General features: G+C 36.7%; 1 protein-coding gene across 4 annotated transcripts; it reads left to right on the top strand.

The window, feature by feature from the left end:
• Nucleotides 1–10,149: 10,149 nt before the first annotated feature.
• LOC141697093 (putative galacturonosyltransferase 15) lies at nucleotides 10,150–15,482 on the top strand. Of its 4 annotated transcripts, none has more exons than XM_074501304.1 (6): nucleotides 10,150–10,742; nucleotides 10,959–11,002; nucleotides 11,906–12,067; nucleotides 13,388–13,966; nucleotides 14,067–14,369; nucleotides 14,676–15,482. In XM_074501304.1, the coding sequence occupies exons 1-6, from the start codon at nucleotides 10,514–10,516 to the stop codon at nucleotides 14,958–14,960; spliced, it is 1,602 nt and encodes a 533-aa protein (XP_074357405.1). In that variant the 5' UTR covers nucleotides 10,150–10,513; the 3' UTR covers nucleotides 14,961–15,482. The 4 variants fall into 4 exon arrangements, with proteins under 4 accessions (XP_074357405.1, XP_074357408.1, XP_074357406.1 ...); XM_074501305.1 differs by having other exon boundaries at nucleotides 10,678–10,742; nucleotides 11,138–12,067; nucleotides 14,676–15,475; XM_074501307.1 differs by lacking the exon at nucleotides 10,959–11,002 and having other exon boundaries at nucleotides 10,605–10,742; nucleotides 14,676–15,475.
• Nucleotides 15,483–15,582: the final 100 nt, after the last annotated feature.

Raw genomic sequence — 15,582 nt, 5'->3', positions numbered from 1 at the left:
ATTTTGCAGGTTGTAAGATTGACTAGAAAAGTACATCAGGAAGCTGTCAGTTTCTTGGAAGAGGATTGGTATCCTGGCATAGCAAGAAGCAACACTCAGTATCCACATCAACTGCTGAAGCTGAATACATAGCTGCTGGAAGCTGTTGTGCTCAAATCTTGTGGATGAGGAACCAACTCCGGGATTATGGTCTATTGGTGTCAAAGATTCCAATATTATGTGACAATACAAGTGCAATAGCAATCTCAAACAATCCAGTTCAGCAATCAAGGACAAAGCACATTGATATCAGGTATCACTTTATCAGAGAGCATGTCACAAATGGCACTGTGGAGTTACACTTTGTACCCACAGAAGATCAAATTGCAGACATCTTCACCAAACCACTTGATGAAAACACTTTCTCCAAGTTGGTTAATGAACTTGGGATGTTAAATATCTCTAATTAATTTTAGAAGCCAATAACTGCAATTTGGTCTGGTTAAATTCACTTGTTGTTTAAATTCTATATATTAAGGACATCTGAATTTACATGCCATTAATTATTTCTCTTCATTCAATCATTTTTGTGCATACATACAAAATATATATATGGCTGAGCACATTCATATTGATAAATCTATTTAATTTGATCCCAGTGGACTTTAGATAATTCATATTTAAAGGGGTTCATTGAAATTAATATTAAATATATTGCAGCATAATCATTTTTCACAAAAATATAGTGTTATCAATTTAATGATAATATTTTTAGAAGTAGTAAAAATAATTGTGATCTATTGTTTTAACATTCTTTTTAATAACTCAATATTTAAAAGATGTTTAAAATAAATCAGTAGCAAAGGATTGTGACTTAGGAATTCTCTAAAGTCCAGTACTCTGTGTCGCCACAGACTGTATCGCCACAGAGACCTGACTTTGAATTTCTCTAAGTCCTGTACTATGTGTCGCCATAGAGACATGACTTAGAAATTTTCTAAGTCCTGTACTTTGTGTCGCCACAGACTATGTCACCACAGAGACCTGACTTAGAAATTCACTAAGTCCAGTACTCTGTGTCGCCACAGAGACCTGACTTAGAATTTCTCTAAGTCCTGTACTCTGTGTCGCCACAGAGAGTGGTCGCCACAGAGAGGGATCGCCACACAGCTCCTTTGATTATTTTAGATTGTTCTGCTGTTAATATATATACACAATTGAGTTTGGTTTTCATTCATATACACACAGCAGCATAAATCGCAGGAGAGGAAAAACTTTTGCTTTGATCATATCAGTAATAGAACTCTGCTAAAATTTATAATTTTTATAGATTCTGAAAGCCCAATACACAAGGATCATTTTAAGACCAGTTTCAACAAATTCCACCGGTTAATTGTTGAAATCGATTTGCACTTGATTTTGCGTGTTTAAGGCTTCGTTTGGCAGTTTTAATTGATTTGATTAGTAATCTAATTTTTCCTAAGGCATTGTTTGGTTAATTCTTTAGAATTAAAGTGTGTTTAAGTAGAGTCTATTTATTTCTCTTAATAATTCGAAGTGGTCAATTTAATTTATTTTAAATCTAAACTTTATTCTCATTTTATTTGAATGGCGAATAATATTTAGATTCCAAAAACAAATTTTGTGTCTATTATTGAACGTGATCCCGTGAAAATGGTACATTTTGAAACTTGGATCCATTTTTTAAACGAACACTCAATTGTGCGCTTCGCATTAACGACTAATATGAAATTGAATGTTGAGCTTCTCAGGCATGTACACACAACAGCTATAAACTCTTCAGAAGATGAAAAATTAGCTTTTTCTTTTGACATTGATGATGATACCATCAGAATTACAGAGGATGATTTCAATGAACATCTTCAGTTACCTCGAGATAACTTTGATGACACTCCAGAAGATTGGGAACTACTCAGCTTCTTTAGAGCAATAAGGAGCACAATGACAGCGAATGATGATTTACCAAGGCACTTCAACAAAAGTCATCTTCCGAAGGAATGGAATCTATTCTTCAATATACTGTCTCATTGCTTGTCTCCGAAGACAGCTGGATTTCATGGACTCACTATTTTCAATCAAGTTGTTTGGGTTGTTGTCGCGAATAATCTTCGCATGAACTTTGGGAGTTTATTCATGGAGCATATTTTGGAGAACCAATCAAATCATCAGAACTTTATCCTATATGCAAGGTTTCTTCAGATAATGCTAAATGGAAAACTGTCAGAAGCCCAAAAGACATCCACTCACAGTGACTTAGTGCAAGATCCTCCTGTCCTATCTCAACTGGTAGTAACAAAGCTACACAAGAAAGGGAACTATCCAAACTCAGAGGTTGCTTTCCTAACAGACCACATGATAGATGTCTTTGCCACTATCAATGCTCAATATGAAGAAGAAGAAGAAGAAGCTGAAGATGCATCTATAGCTGCAGATGAACCTCAAGCTGAAAATGAATGACAGGAAAACATTGATCATGAACCTGAAGAAAATGTGAATGTAGAAGCAGATCAATCTATTTCTGAGCATGGTGACCAAGCAGAGGCTGAAGTTGAACAAGAACAACAAGCTGAACCTGAAGATTTTCCTCAACCTCAACCTGAAGCTGCTAGTCCACCACATCAAGGTGCTGAGTCTACTCATTCTAATACCTCTGTCTACAAACCAGTCTTCTCAGGTATGGGTACTTCTTCTATGAGTCGTACTTTTGAAGCATGCTCTGATTTCATTAGCATAAATCAATTACACCTTGATTCTCAGCACACACAAATACTTGTTGAACAAGTTGATAGGCTAGGGAGTAAATTTGGCATGCCACAAATTCATAACCACCTTCTAGAGCCACACCAAAAACCGTCATCTCTCCCAGCTCAAACCCTGGAGTATAAGGACCCTATGCAAATAGAGGGAGAAACTACACTAGATGCAGCAAATAAGGAAGGTACTTTGAGTGAACCCGCAGCTTTGTCTCCTATGAAGCAAAGTAGTGAACATCCTGAGACAACTGCAAACCTCCAGGTATCTTCTCAAAAGGACTCTCTGGCTAAAAAGGCAACTACACAGTTACTAGATCTATCTTCTCAACAAGGTAGGTCTATTGAAATTCGCCCGTCAGCCACGGCATCCTGTAATGAGTCAAACACCTTATCCAATATCCAACCTCTTGAAGCTTTAAATGAGTCAATTAGAAGAGTACCATTTGGTGAGGAAGTATTGACGGTAACAGGGAATTCAACCATTTTACAGTTAGAATATCCTGTTCAAGGTCCTTCAATGGATCAACTGCCTTCATAGGTGTTAGGAGAGAGTGCTGTAATCGCTGCCAAATCTAGCACAACACTTACCTCCCCAGGACTAATAAACCTGGATGCATATGCGGATAGTGGATCCGACGTAGGTGCGGATCGGCAACCCATTGGCGATGAACCAGATTTAACTGGTGAGCCTAAGGGGAATGTATCTTCACATATACAAGGGGAAGCTGAGGATCAGATGCCAGATATGAAGGCCCCAGTGCTCCCCCCAGAGATTCAAACTCTGGACGAATCATTTCCTGATGATAGGCAACTTGTCTCAGACAAGGATAGGGAATTGCGAACTCTCATTGCACCACTGCTGACCTCCTTAAGGATGGCTCCAGTGTCTTCTGCAGGTACACTTGGAACTTGGAGCTTTAAGAGGAGTGAACTTGTGAGAACGAGTGAAACACATGACCCTAAACTGAGTGATAGAGTGCTGAGTGATACACTGCGAGAATCCTGTGAGACACCTACCATCCAAACTACACCAATAGATCTATCAAACTATGTCACTATAGATTATCTCAAAGAGCAGCTAGCATTCAAAGACAGCTATCTCAAAGAACAGCTGGCTCTTAAAGATCAACACTTTCAGACAGAACTATCTCTCAGAGATCATTAGATTGCCAGTCTTTTCGATCAACTTAAACATCAACAAGCAGCATTCGCCAGTTTGCGGGAATTCGTTGAGCGATCTCTCTCTCATACAGGAAAAGGAAAAGCAACTGCCAACACTGAGCCAAAGATCTCAGTTAGCAAGCAGGCGCCGATCCCGGTTTCATCTGAAGCAGCTCTTGCCAGTACTGGGCCAAAGACCTCAGTCAACAAGCAACTGCCTGCTTTTCTTGAGATCCCTGTCTCGACCTTACATGCTCAATCAACACCAGCTCTAAAGGATAACCCAACTGAGGGGGAGAAAAGGGTAGTATAACAAGAAAAAGTGGACACTGCTGTTAATCTACTTCAAGATGCCTTTCAGACCACTGGTACGTATGATGAATTTGAAGTAGAGATGAAGGAAGAGTTAGAGGAGAGAATTGATGAAAGGGTGCTCTTAAAGGAAAGATTCTCTAAGGAAAGCGCAACATCTCAGGGGGAGCAATCAGGGCATCTGAGCAGAATTATTACAACTCAGAGAAATCTATTGTCTCAGATATATGCTCCGACACCCTTATTTTCTGAAGAAGAACTAGAAGAAGGTGAAATAGATGAAAGTGATGTTCCGATAGGGTGTGAGCCAAGATTTGAAAAAGTGGCTACGGAAGAAAGAATGATCATCACAGAGGATGAAGAATTTGAAGACGGAGATGCTTTCTCAGATGACTGTCTATCCTGTGGAATCATAGAGAAAATCAATCGCTCATATTTGGAAATTCAAGAAGAAATAGAAAGATCCAGAGCAAGAATTCAAAGAGCTATTGAAAGAAAAAGGAACAGAGAGGAGAGAGAAGCATATCTCCGAGCTAACAGGAAAGGAAGTAAATGGGAAGAAATACAGAAGAAAATGGATAAACCATAAACATATCACTATTCAGACCCTGGAAACTCTAATCTGTTGAGAACTGTGGAGCACTACAGAGAGACATATATAAACATCCATGAGTTCTATGATCAGTTCAGCAAAGTAATTACTGGAACTACTGTGAACATTCTGAAGAATGGATGGAAGATCACTATCAATCACAGAGATTGTCTACAGATGAAAGTGTCTACTAGTGTACTGAAGAAGTTGAACATTGTTGAACTGTTTGTCTTAAGATCCCATGGTTGAAATCTAATGAAAATGAATACTTCAGAGACAGACTTTGGAGAATGATGATGGATGTATCTCCTCAAGCATTTATATATCCATTCGTGATCAAACTTGTTGCGTGTGGTAGATTGCAGAATATCACCATGTCTGACCAACACATAAGAAACATTCAGTATCTACAACTTACCTTTCTGGAAAGTCAACTAAGGAGCAAAAGAGCTAAGCTAACAGCTCCAGGTGTCAAGAGATCTGAAGCAGATGTCAAAGCTGCTGAAGTTCTATACGCTTATAGGCTCAATGACAAGATGATCAGAGATACGGAGAAGGATATGAGGGCAATCAGAAGAGAATATCATGAGATGGTATTCATTAATGGAGAAGTAGAAATTAATCTTCTCAAAGACAATGAACCCATAATCAACATTGACAGTGAAGGAGAGTTAGTCTTTAGAATTAACAAATGCAGAATCAGAATCAAAGACTTCAGGACAAGTGAATCAAGCTCAATTCAGCAAGCCTTGACGGATGTCAAACTATCTACTTGTAAAGATGACAAGGTTGCTCTGATCCCTATCATAAAGATTCTTGATGAAGTAATGGAAGAAGAGTCGATCAATGACACTAGAAGAGTAAGAGGACATCCAAAAAGGATAACAGTCTTTGTAATATCCAGAAAGTCCTCTCTATTGTTTGATCTGGTTCCTAAATGTTCTAAAGTCAAGTATCTTGAGATAATGCTTCATGAGCTAAACAATCCACCTCCAGTCAATGCACTTGAAATAGAAGCTCGTGATTGTGTTCAAGCTAGATTGAATGAGCTGAAGGAATCTCCTCCTAAAAAGAAAGTCTCTAAGAGAAAATCCGTTCAGCCTCAAGAAGAAGAAGGAAGCAGGAAGCAGATGAAGACAAAGACAAAGAAGAAAAATTGAATATATTCAGACTAGAGGAACACTTCTTTGTAATTTGTATCTTAAGAAATCTGGAAATGAATATGTAATCCAGAATGTATTTAATATCTTTATCTGTTTTACAGTTCGTACTTTTTCTTATTATCAGTTGAGTTATCCTTAAGGATTTGCTTGTCGAACTCTAACAATCAAATAGGGGGAGATTGTAAAGCATAATGTAATGTAACATGTAATCGATGATTTATAACTCAACATGAAAACAGAAACAGATAAACATTATTAAACAGTGAAGCACATGAACCCTTTAGATGAAGACAGGATAAACACAAAGAACCAAATGATGTGATTGATTCATTAGGTCCTCCTACAGATCATGGGAAGAAGTTCATTACTATGTTCAAGCAGCCATGAAGAATAAGACATGAAGGGGCTTTAAGTATCAGTTGCATGTATTGACTTTGAGTATTACAAGTTCAAGGGTTCAGTGAAAGAAGCAATGGATCAACATCAGTATGTATCAACTCAGAAACACAAGACAAATTGAATCAGGATTCTCTCAGTACTAGTTGTTTTTAAACCAGCCCAGTGCACCAAACATCAGCATTTAAGAAAGTATTTTGATTCAATTAACAGAAAAAAAGTGATTGATACATTGAAGAATGGTTTGACAAAGAGCCAAAAATATTCTAAGTAAAAGACAGCTCTCTACCTGTCGCCACAGGAGATGTAACCACAGAGAAATGATATCAAGGCACCCCTGTCGCCAAAGGAGATGTAACCACAGAGGTGTTGGAAAAATTGCTCAAGGCAACTATCGACATAGAGGCTGTCGCCACAGGAGAGTAATTATCGCCACAGAAGCATGTCGCCACAGAGGTTGTCACCACAGAGAACAAGACAACTCTGTCGCCACAGAGCTATCGCCACAGAGGATACACAGAGAACCCTTGTCGCCATAGATATGTCACCACAGAGGATACACAGAGAAGGCTTGTCGTCATAGAGATGTCGCCACAGAGATGTTGATTCACTGATTTAGTTGCAGCAAAATTAATGAATTGTGTGAACAATAATTGGCCACCTGTCATTGAATTTTGAGAGTCTACAAAACAGCAATTGAATGTAATTCATTCAGTTAGTTATCTTCTTCAGCAAACACGGAAAGTTTACGAGAGCTCTATTAAAGCTTCACATTTATTATTCTTGTAAACAGAATGTTATGTTGCTGAATTTATTATAGCTAATCAATACTTTGATTAGATTGTAGCAACCTCAAGGTTTATATTAATAAAACAATATATTCCTCGAATTGGTTTTGTGTTGTTTTTGATTCCGTACTTTTAACGAAGAAATTGAAACGAATCGAAAAAGATTGTAGGTATCGTATTCAACCCCCCCTTCTACGATCTTTTGGGACTAACAGACCATTTGAATAATTCCCAAGTCTTATTCTTCTAAAGTGACTCAATTTCATCTCCCAATGTAGCAAAACATTTTATAGACTCGGTATATGTAATTGCTTCTTTGTAAGTGGATGGCTCATCGGATCTAAAATTCACCTTTTCAACAACCTGTAGTGCATATGCCACCATATCTGCAAAACCATATTTCTTTGGATACATCCCATTATTAGTTTTATTTGATTGATCAAGAGCCAAACTGTGCTGATTTACCACTGGTAATGAAACAAATGATTCTGATTCTAACTGTAATTATTGAACTTCCTGTTATGCTTCACTCTCATCTTGAGTGACAGAGCCTCATGTGCCACAACCTGGTCATGTTTTCCTTTTCAATCTCAGAGGACCCAATAATAACAGAACCTGTTAAAGTAAAATCTTGAAGAAGTATCATGTTTAACACCTTTCAGAACCACATCAGAACCCTTGCAGACATGTAGAACTCCACTTCCATCTTTGACACTGAAACCCTTGTTGTCTAACATACTCAGAGATATCAGATTCTTCGTCATAAGTGGGACATGCCTAACATTGTTCAATGTGCAGTAATTACCATCATGTGTCTGAAGTTTAACCGAGCCTATTTCAATAGTCTCACAAACAAAACTGTTAGCCATAGAAAATTTTCCACCTTTTACTTGCTCGTAGGTTGTGAATAACTCCCTATGCAGACATATATTGTCATACGCTCCAGAGTCAAGAACCCACATATCAGAGTGATGCGTGTGGTTGGCAGCAGCTAGAGCAATATCGTCTTCAGAATTATCACCAGTTACAATAGTTTTACCCGGCAATTTATCCTCTTGCTTCTTTTTCTTTGGATAGTGTGATTTTTAGTGCCCCTTCTCTTTACAGTAATTGCAAAACTCATTAAATTTTGAACCCTTAGAAGCTGGTTTCTTGGGTTTATTCTTCCCCGACTTTCCATGTCCGGTCCCGCTGTTTACCAGCCCAACAACCTGATTATCTGCACCTGTACCAGCCTCCTTATGACGCAACTCTCTAGAATGAAGAGAAGATCTAACCTCCTCTAGAGAAATAATATCATTACCAATAATAAATGATTGCCCAGAATTCTCACATGATAATGGTAAAGAGTTAAAGCAACATCTTCATCTTCAACTTTAACATCAATATTACGCAATTCTAATAAGATTATGTTTAATTGATCTAAGTGATCTCGAAGAGGCATACCTTCCTGCATTCGCAAACTAAACAGATGTTGCTTCAGATGCAACTTATTTATTAAATACTTTGTCATGTAGAGACTTTTAAGCTTCAAGCATAAACCAGACGCGGTATCCTCCTCTACGATTTCAGTAATAATATCAGGCATAACAGAATTGTTAAGTGGGCCTTTTTCTTCGAGACTAACTATCTCAGCTTCCAGAAGCAGCCGATTTCGTGTTCAACGGTGCCCAGAGCCCCTGTTACTTTAATAAGGCACACATTTTGATTTGCCATAGACTGAAACTGTTTCTCCAAGTAAATTTACCAATCTTCGCGTTAATACCAGTTTGTTATAACGTAAGTAAGAAAGATTGAATATAAAGATAGAACAAATAGGCAAAAAATTCAAACCCCCGAAGTCCCAGCATTTGGGGCATATACCAATTCAAGGCATATTCTAACATAAGGTTAATTCCGATCACACAACACCCATGTTGTAGCAACCCCCTATTTAAGCCTTCCGGCTTTAATACGATGAGTAACATCTGCAATAATATCCCTACTATTTTCTATTACCGAACCTAGGTACTTAAACGAACTCGGTGTTCAACAATACAAACATCAACATCCGCCTCATTAATTCCCCGCTAAAATTTGCCCACATGTACTCAATCTTAGAATGGCTCAAACACAAACACTTTACCTCCAATAATTCACACCACCGCTCTAAGTGTACATTAACATCACTCCTGATTATCAATAGTATGTCATCAACAAAAAGCATACACAAGGTCACAGTGGTTTGAATTTCGTGGGTGAGCACATCCAAAATAACGATGAATAACAATTGACTTTACACCGATCCTTGATGTAGGCCGGCCTCCACTGGGAAAATGTTAATATCTCCTATTGGCATTCTAACACATGTTCCCCCCACCGAATACATATCTTGTATCGTGCGTATATATATATATATATATTTGTGGAGCCCCTTTAGCTTCTAAACATTTCCAAATAACCGTTATCGGTATGTTATCGTAAACTTTTTCAAGATCGATAAACACCAGATGAAGATCTTTACGACGTTCCCGATATTTTTTCATGAGACATCGAATTAGATAAATGGCCTCAATTGTTGATCGCCAAGCATGAATCAAAATCGATTAGTCAAGATATCAACAACCCTTTAAATTCTCAACTCAATAACACGCTCCCAAAGTTTCATTTTATGATTAAGATAATTATATTAAAAAAAATTATTTTATTAAATTTAAGTAAAAAAATCTGATTTATAAGTACAATTATTCATATAATTTTAATTTATAAGTATTTATCTAAGTATCACGTTTAAACTTTTTTCAAGTAATAAATTATTTATTTTAATATAAATCATTAATTTATTTTAAATAATAACTTAGTTATTTTAAGTAATAAGTTATTTATTGTAAGAATGGCGGAATTTCCCAAACTACGGACAACATGGGCAACATCACTTACCGACTAGATTTATTAATTAAATGATAAAGCAGACAGGGGGCAGGGGAAACACTGAACAAATGTGTACATAGTGCTGTATTATGTTTGTAATGCCATGTACAGTAAATCTAAATTCCGCGGGGTTTTAACGCGGCGTTAGTTTTGGCTTTTTCAGCCCTTCCTGTCTCCAACACAACGATCATGCGATGGGGGATACGTAGTATATTCTTTCATATTACAACCCTGTCCTGTTTAACACTTTGCAACCCCTTCTCTCAGCTTTATTATTTGCAACCCTTTCACTTAACTCTAAACTCCTGTCCTGATCATAATATATGTATGTATGTATGTATGTATTTGTTCAACCCTGTCCTGTAAATATATGTACACAGATACAAGATTTCGATATTTAAACAAGAAAAAAAGCTAGTTAAGACAGGGGAGAGAGCAATGAAGAAATATTATGTATCAGCAAGAGGTATTAAGAGATTGAATATATCCAGAGGCAGTGCTGGTTTGTGGGGAGTTATGAGGGGGGTGGCGAAAACCCGGTTTTCTCAGCGACCAGTAATGTTGCCCATTGTGTTGATACTTGCCATCCTCTTGCCTCTTTTGTTCCTCAGACTTGCTTTCTTCATTTTACAATCTGCCTCTCTTTGCTCCTCCTCCTCCTCTCTTGGTAACATTTTCTTTTTATCTTTTGTCGTCCTGTCCTGTGCTTAATTTTTTAAAAATTTATAAAAAAAAATAAAATTGATCTATGATGAATGATAATTTCTGTGTTGTTACTTTACATTGTTGCTCGTTTCCTAGTTTTTTGCTCATATTTTTTTTTTTATTTAAAATTTTTGTGTTTCTTCCTTCTGGTCCTTGTGGGCTATATATGATTATGTAGATTGTATGGGACCCAAGCTTTTCGGTGGGAGTGATTCATCACGGGTAAGTCTCGTATTGATGTTGGAAGTACATTTTTAGTTAATGAATGGAAATTTCAAGTTCTAAAGTTTACAGAATTTACCAACTTCTTGAAGCAATTAAGTTTAGTATATAGTTTTTGATATTTTGTTTTTCCAGTTAAATTAAGTTGACAGGTGAAATAGTCCTTTGGTTTTGGTTTAAGGGATGAGTAACTGTAATCCGACTATGCGGTAGTTATTTGAAGTTTGTGACAAGGTCCTTTACTCATGCCGCAAATATGTACTTCACCATCACCAAATTAAAATGTACGTAGATTTACCTTTGAATTATATTGTTCTTCAACCACATGAACTCATAACTTGAACAAGTAGAAAATTAAGGAAATTTTTCTAGTAAGATCTGCGAATATGTCGGTAAAGAATTATGCCCTGTTAGTTGTAGGATTATAAATTTGTCCTGTTTTAGTGAACTTAATCTCAGTTGCGATATAAGGTTAGTGCGTAATTTTGAACTTTAGAGGATACAGTTTAGTGTTACAATGGATGTGGTTTCTTTCTCCTTTTCACCTTAAATTGAGGATAATTAGTGGTCTGAACGTTGGGAACTCTATCACTATCTTATCATTAAACACCACTTTATATTTGAGCTCTTCTGGTCCCTTCTTTCTGTGATTATATTTACATACTACAAGTGTAATTGATGCTCTATACTAGCATATGTACTTCTCATTTATATCTTAAATTCTTAATATGATTTCCATCAAAAGAGGACCCCATCACCCAAATTATAAATGCCTCTAATTTGCAACATGACACGAGAATTGGCCTTTACATGTGAACTTTGTCCTACTTAAGATATTTTTTAGGCGATGAAGATTGATTTGTTTTCATTTATTGTGGGTGATGCGGTGTCATTACCATGTAGCTCACGGAACAGCTGAAGAAGGCATTACTAGAAGCAAACGATGGCCATGAAGTAGTAGAACGAAAATTTGGGGTTTCCCCAGAGTCATTTAGTGATCTAATCAAAGATGGTATGTCAAGTAGACAAGACATTAGAGCCTTCACTTTCAGGACCAAGGCAATGGTAATGTCAAGTTGTATTTCTCTTAATAATGTCTTTTTAACATGATTTTTTATGCTTCCCTTGCTTTTGGGTTCATGATAAACATTGGAATTGATATTAGAACATGATATCAAAAGTAAAAAAAGGGAATATATTTTGCTATTATAGTTCCTTTGATGAAAAGGTGAGAAAATACTCCTACTTTCATTCCCCTTGTAAAATTAAGTACTCAACTCAAGTTGAATACACCATAACAAAACATTTTAATTATGCAGGGGGGGGTGATTTTTTGCAGAAAAGGCCTATAAGGTCAATCGCTTTTGTGTTCCAAATTGTTTTGGCCTTTTTAGTTAATGTGATCCTGGTTGTGTTACTTTATCAGGGAACATATATATCGAGTTCTCTAAAGAGTGTTTGTTAACATTAAGTTCTAATCACATTCTCTTTGTGTTTGATTGGTAATGTCAAAGAATAAAACCCTCCCTGTTTGCCCCCTTCCCACTAAGGCTCCTTCCTGATAGTTTGTTTCTGAAATATGTCTACTGTTTTGTATGTTTTTTCTGTCATTTAGTTTGGTTTAGAGCCACATTGCAAATAAATGACAGACATGGTAGGTACTGTATAAGGCACGAATGCTGTCATACTCATTACAGGATTGACCTTTATTGCGCATGTGTTTCAGATGGCAAGTGTATATATTTCAAGATGTAAGGCAGAGAAATTGCCGCATCTTAGAAGAGTCTAAAAATCCAAGTAATATGATGTTCTTAAATCTAACTGTAACATCACTGCACCATCCAAGCATACATTAATTGGTTGTCAAACAGTTCTGTAGTCGATAGTAGTTACAATCTGTCTTCAGAATGGAAATTTTGGACAGAGTTCATACAATCTTACCTCTAAATGAAATGAATGCACAGAGATTATATCTGTTAACTAATCAAATCTTGTTGAGGCATATGCAAAAATTTGCAGTGATCAAAATATTGCAACTTTTGACTGCCTTCGACCAGGATCACAAATATGTTGACAAAAATGTGAAGGATTTACATTGTTTCCTCTTTGAGGCAAGGATAACGTTACTTTGATCAATACTTATTCTTTGACGTCCTCGAAATTTTAAAGGCTTAATATTCTTGTCTACCTTCAAATGCAATTTTCATAAAAAGTATATCAGTTTATGAAAAATTAGATTAGAGACTGCGTTTTTAAAGGTCTTCATTTATATAGTAGAAAAATTTAATACATTCTTAATTTGCAGCCTGCAAGTCATGATGGCAGACCAGAAGTATGTTATCAAGTTAATTCTGTTTGGAGCGCACTAATCTTTTCTTTAAGCAGATAGCGAGTATGGAGCACAAAGTTCGGTCAGCTAGGAGACATGAGTTTATCTACTGGCATTTAGCTTCTCATGGTGTGCCCAAAAGCCTGCACTGCCTTCACCTGACCTTAGCTGAAGAGTATGCTGTAAATGCCATAGCACGGTCTAGCTTACCTTCACCTGAATATGTGTCTAGGCTCAGTGACCCATCATTCTATCATATTGTTCTCTTGACAGACAATGTGGTTGCTGCCTCTGTTTCCATCACTTCTGCCATAAAAAATTCTGTCAGCCCTGAGAAAATGGTGTTCCATCTAGTGACAAATAAAAAAACTTACACTTCAATGCATGCATGGTTTGCAAAATTTCCCATCAAATCTGCCGTTTTAGAAGTTAAAGGATTGCATCAGTACGACTGGTCTCATGAGGTAAATTATGGGGTGAAGGTGATGCTAGAGATTCATCACCTGATTTGGAGACATGCATACAAGAATTTGAAGGAAGGCTTTAATACCGTGGGAAATCATGAGAGGAAATTAAAGGTTATAAGCCCAAGATGTATTTCCCTTCTGAATCATCTCCGAATATATGCCCCTGAGGTAATTAAAATATCTCTTGAGCTATGCAGATGGATTAATGGAGTAGTTGATTGTTTTTTTTTTAAAACAAAATAATGTGTTTGTTTTTAATGCGATCCAGCTGTTTCCAGATCTAAACAAGATAATTTTTTTGGACGATGATGTAGTTGTACAACATGACTTATCATCTCTATGGCAAGTGGATCTCAACAGAAAGGTTGTTGGTGCAGTTTTTGACTCAGGGTGTGGACTTGATTGTTGTCCGGGAAGACAGTACAAGGATTACTTCAATTTTTCAAACTCGTTTATATCTTCTAACTTTAATGAGGACCAATGTGGATGGTTGTATGGGATGAATGTTTTTAATCTTGAAGCTTGGAGGAGCACAAATATCACTGCGACTTACCATCACTGGCTTAAGTTTGTAAGTATTTATCTTATATACCTGATCTACATAAGCTTATTTATGGGGAGCAAAATGAAAGGGTCATTTATTGGATCATATATAGAAGGGTCTAAAATAAAATTCTTAGATGATTACTGAGATGCTAAATTTATGGACATGAATGTTTGCCTTGATACTTTGAGATAGGGACATGTTTTCCGCAGCAGTGAGTAGAAAAGACATCTTTTGAATTAATGATCCTTAAAAATACTTTGGTAGCCTCTTTCAGAATATAATTTTTTTAAATGTTTTCAGTAGTTGTGATTTCCTTGGCTTGTTTTGCAGAACCTCCACTCTGGCTTGGATCTATGGAATCCTGGAGCACTACCTCCCGCTTTGCTTGCATTCAGTGGTCTTGTACATCCAATTCACTCTTCATGGCACTTGGCAAGCTTAGGCTATCGATTCCCTCAAGTTGGCTTAGAGACATTTAAAGCTGCAGCTGTTTTACATTACAGTGGACCGGCAAAGCCATGGCTCGAGATTGGGGATCCTGAGGTACGAAGCTTATGGACTAGACATCTAAATTACTCAAATGAAATTTTTAGAAAATGTAAAGTCGTTGAGTGAAAGAACAAAGTCTTATGCTCCGTTTAGCTGAATGGAAAAATAAATGGCCAGTTTTTTTAACCATCTGGGGGATATTGTTCAGAATATTCTTTCGTTCCTACCTTCTACTCATATCCTTCAGAAACCATGTCACGGAAAAAGATTATGAACCAGAGAGAAGAAGGTTTAAGCTTCAGTCTCTGATTGATCACAGTCCTGAAGCTTTCAATAAAGATTATGCAAGTGATATATATGTCTGGAAACATATACTAACAATTACAGAAAAAGAGAACCTTGAGAGTTATGTGCAGGGTTTTGACCTTTACAAGAACTAGGATTATAGTAATAGCGGTCATTAGTATATGAATATGTTATATGTTGAAAAAATGTAGTTAGATTTCTACTATTACTTTGTCTTCATACATTCGTTTGCTTCAGTAGTTCATATATTATGGTATTTAAACATTCCATTGAGCGTAATGAGTCGCTATTTATATTTCCGTTGCTTATTGTCTCTCTCGATTAAATCACACAATGCCCTAATCTTCTAACTAATTTAAGGATACTAAACATTATAAAATCAATTCTAGTTTGGCAACTGGAAAGATTATGAAATAGAGTACTCATGTTATGTTTCCTGTAC

The sequence above is a fragment of the Apium graveolens genome, chromosome 11 (assembly GCF_009905375.1).
Source record: "Apium graveolens cultivar Ventura chromosome 11, ASM990537v1, whole genome shotgun sequence".
NCBI classification, from domain to species: domain Eukaryota; kingdom Viridiplantae; phylum Streptophyta; class Magnoliopsida; order Apiales; family Apiaceae; genus Apium; species Apium graveolens.
The sequence above is the reverse complement of the archived record's forward strand: the minus strand, read 5'-3'. Positions and strand labels throughout refer to the sequence as shown.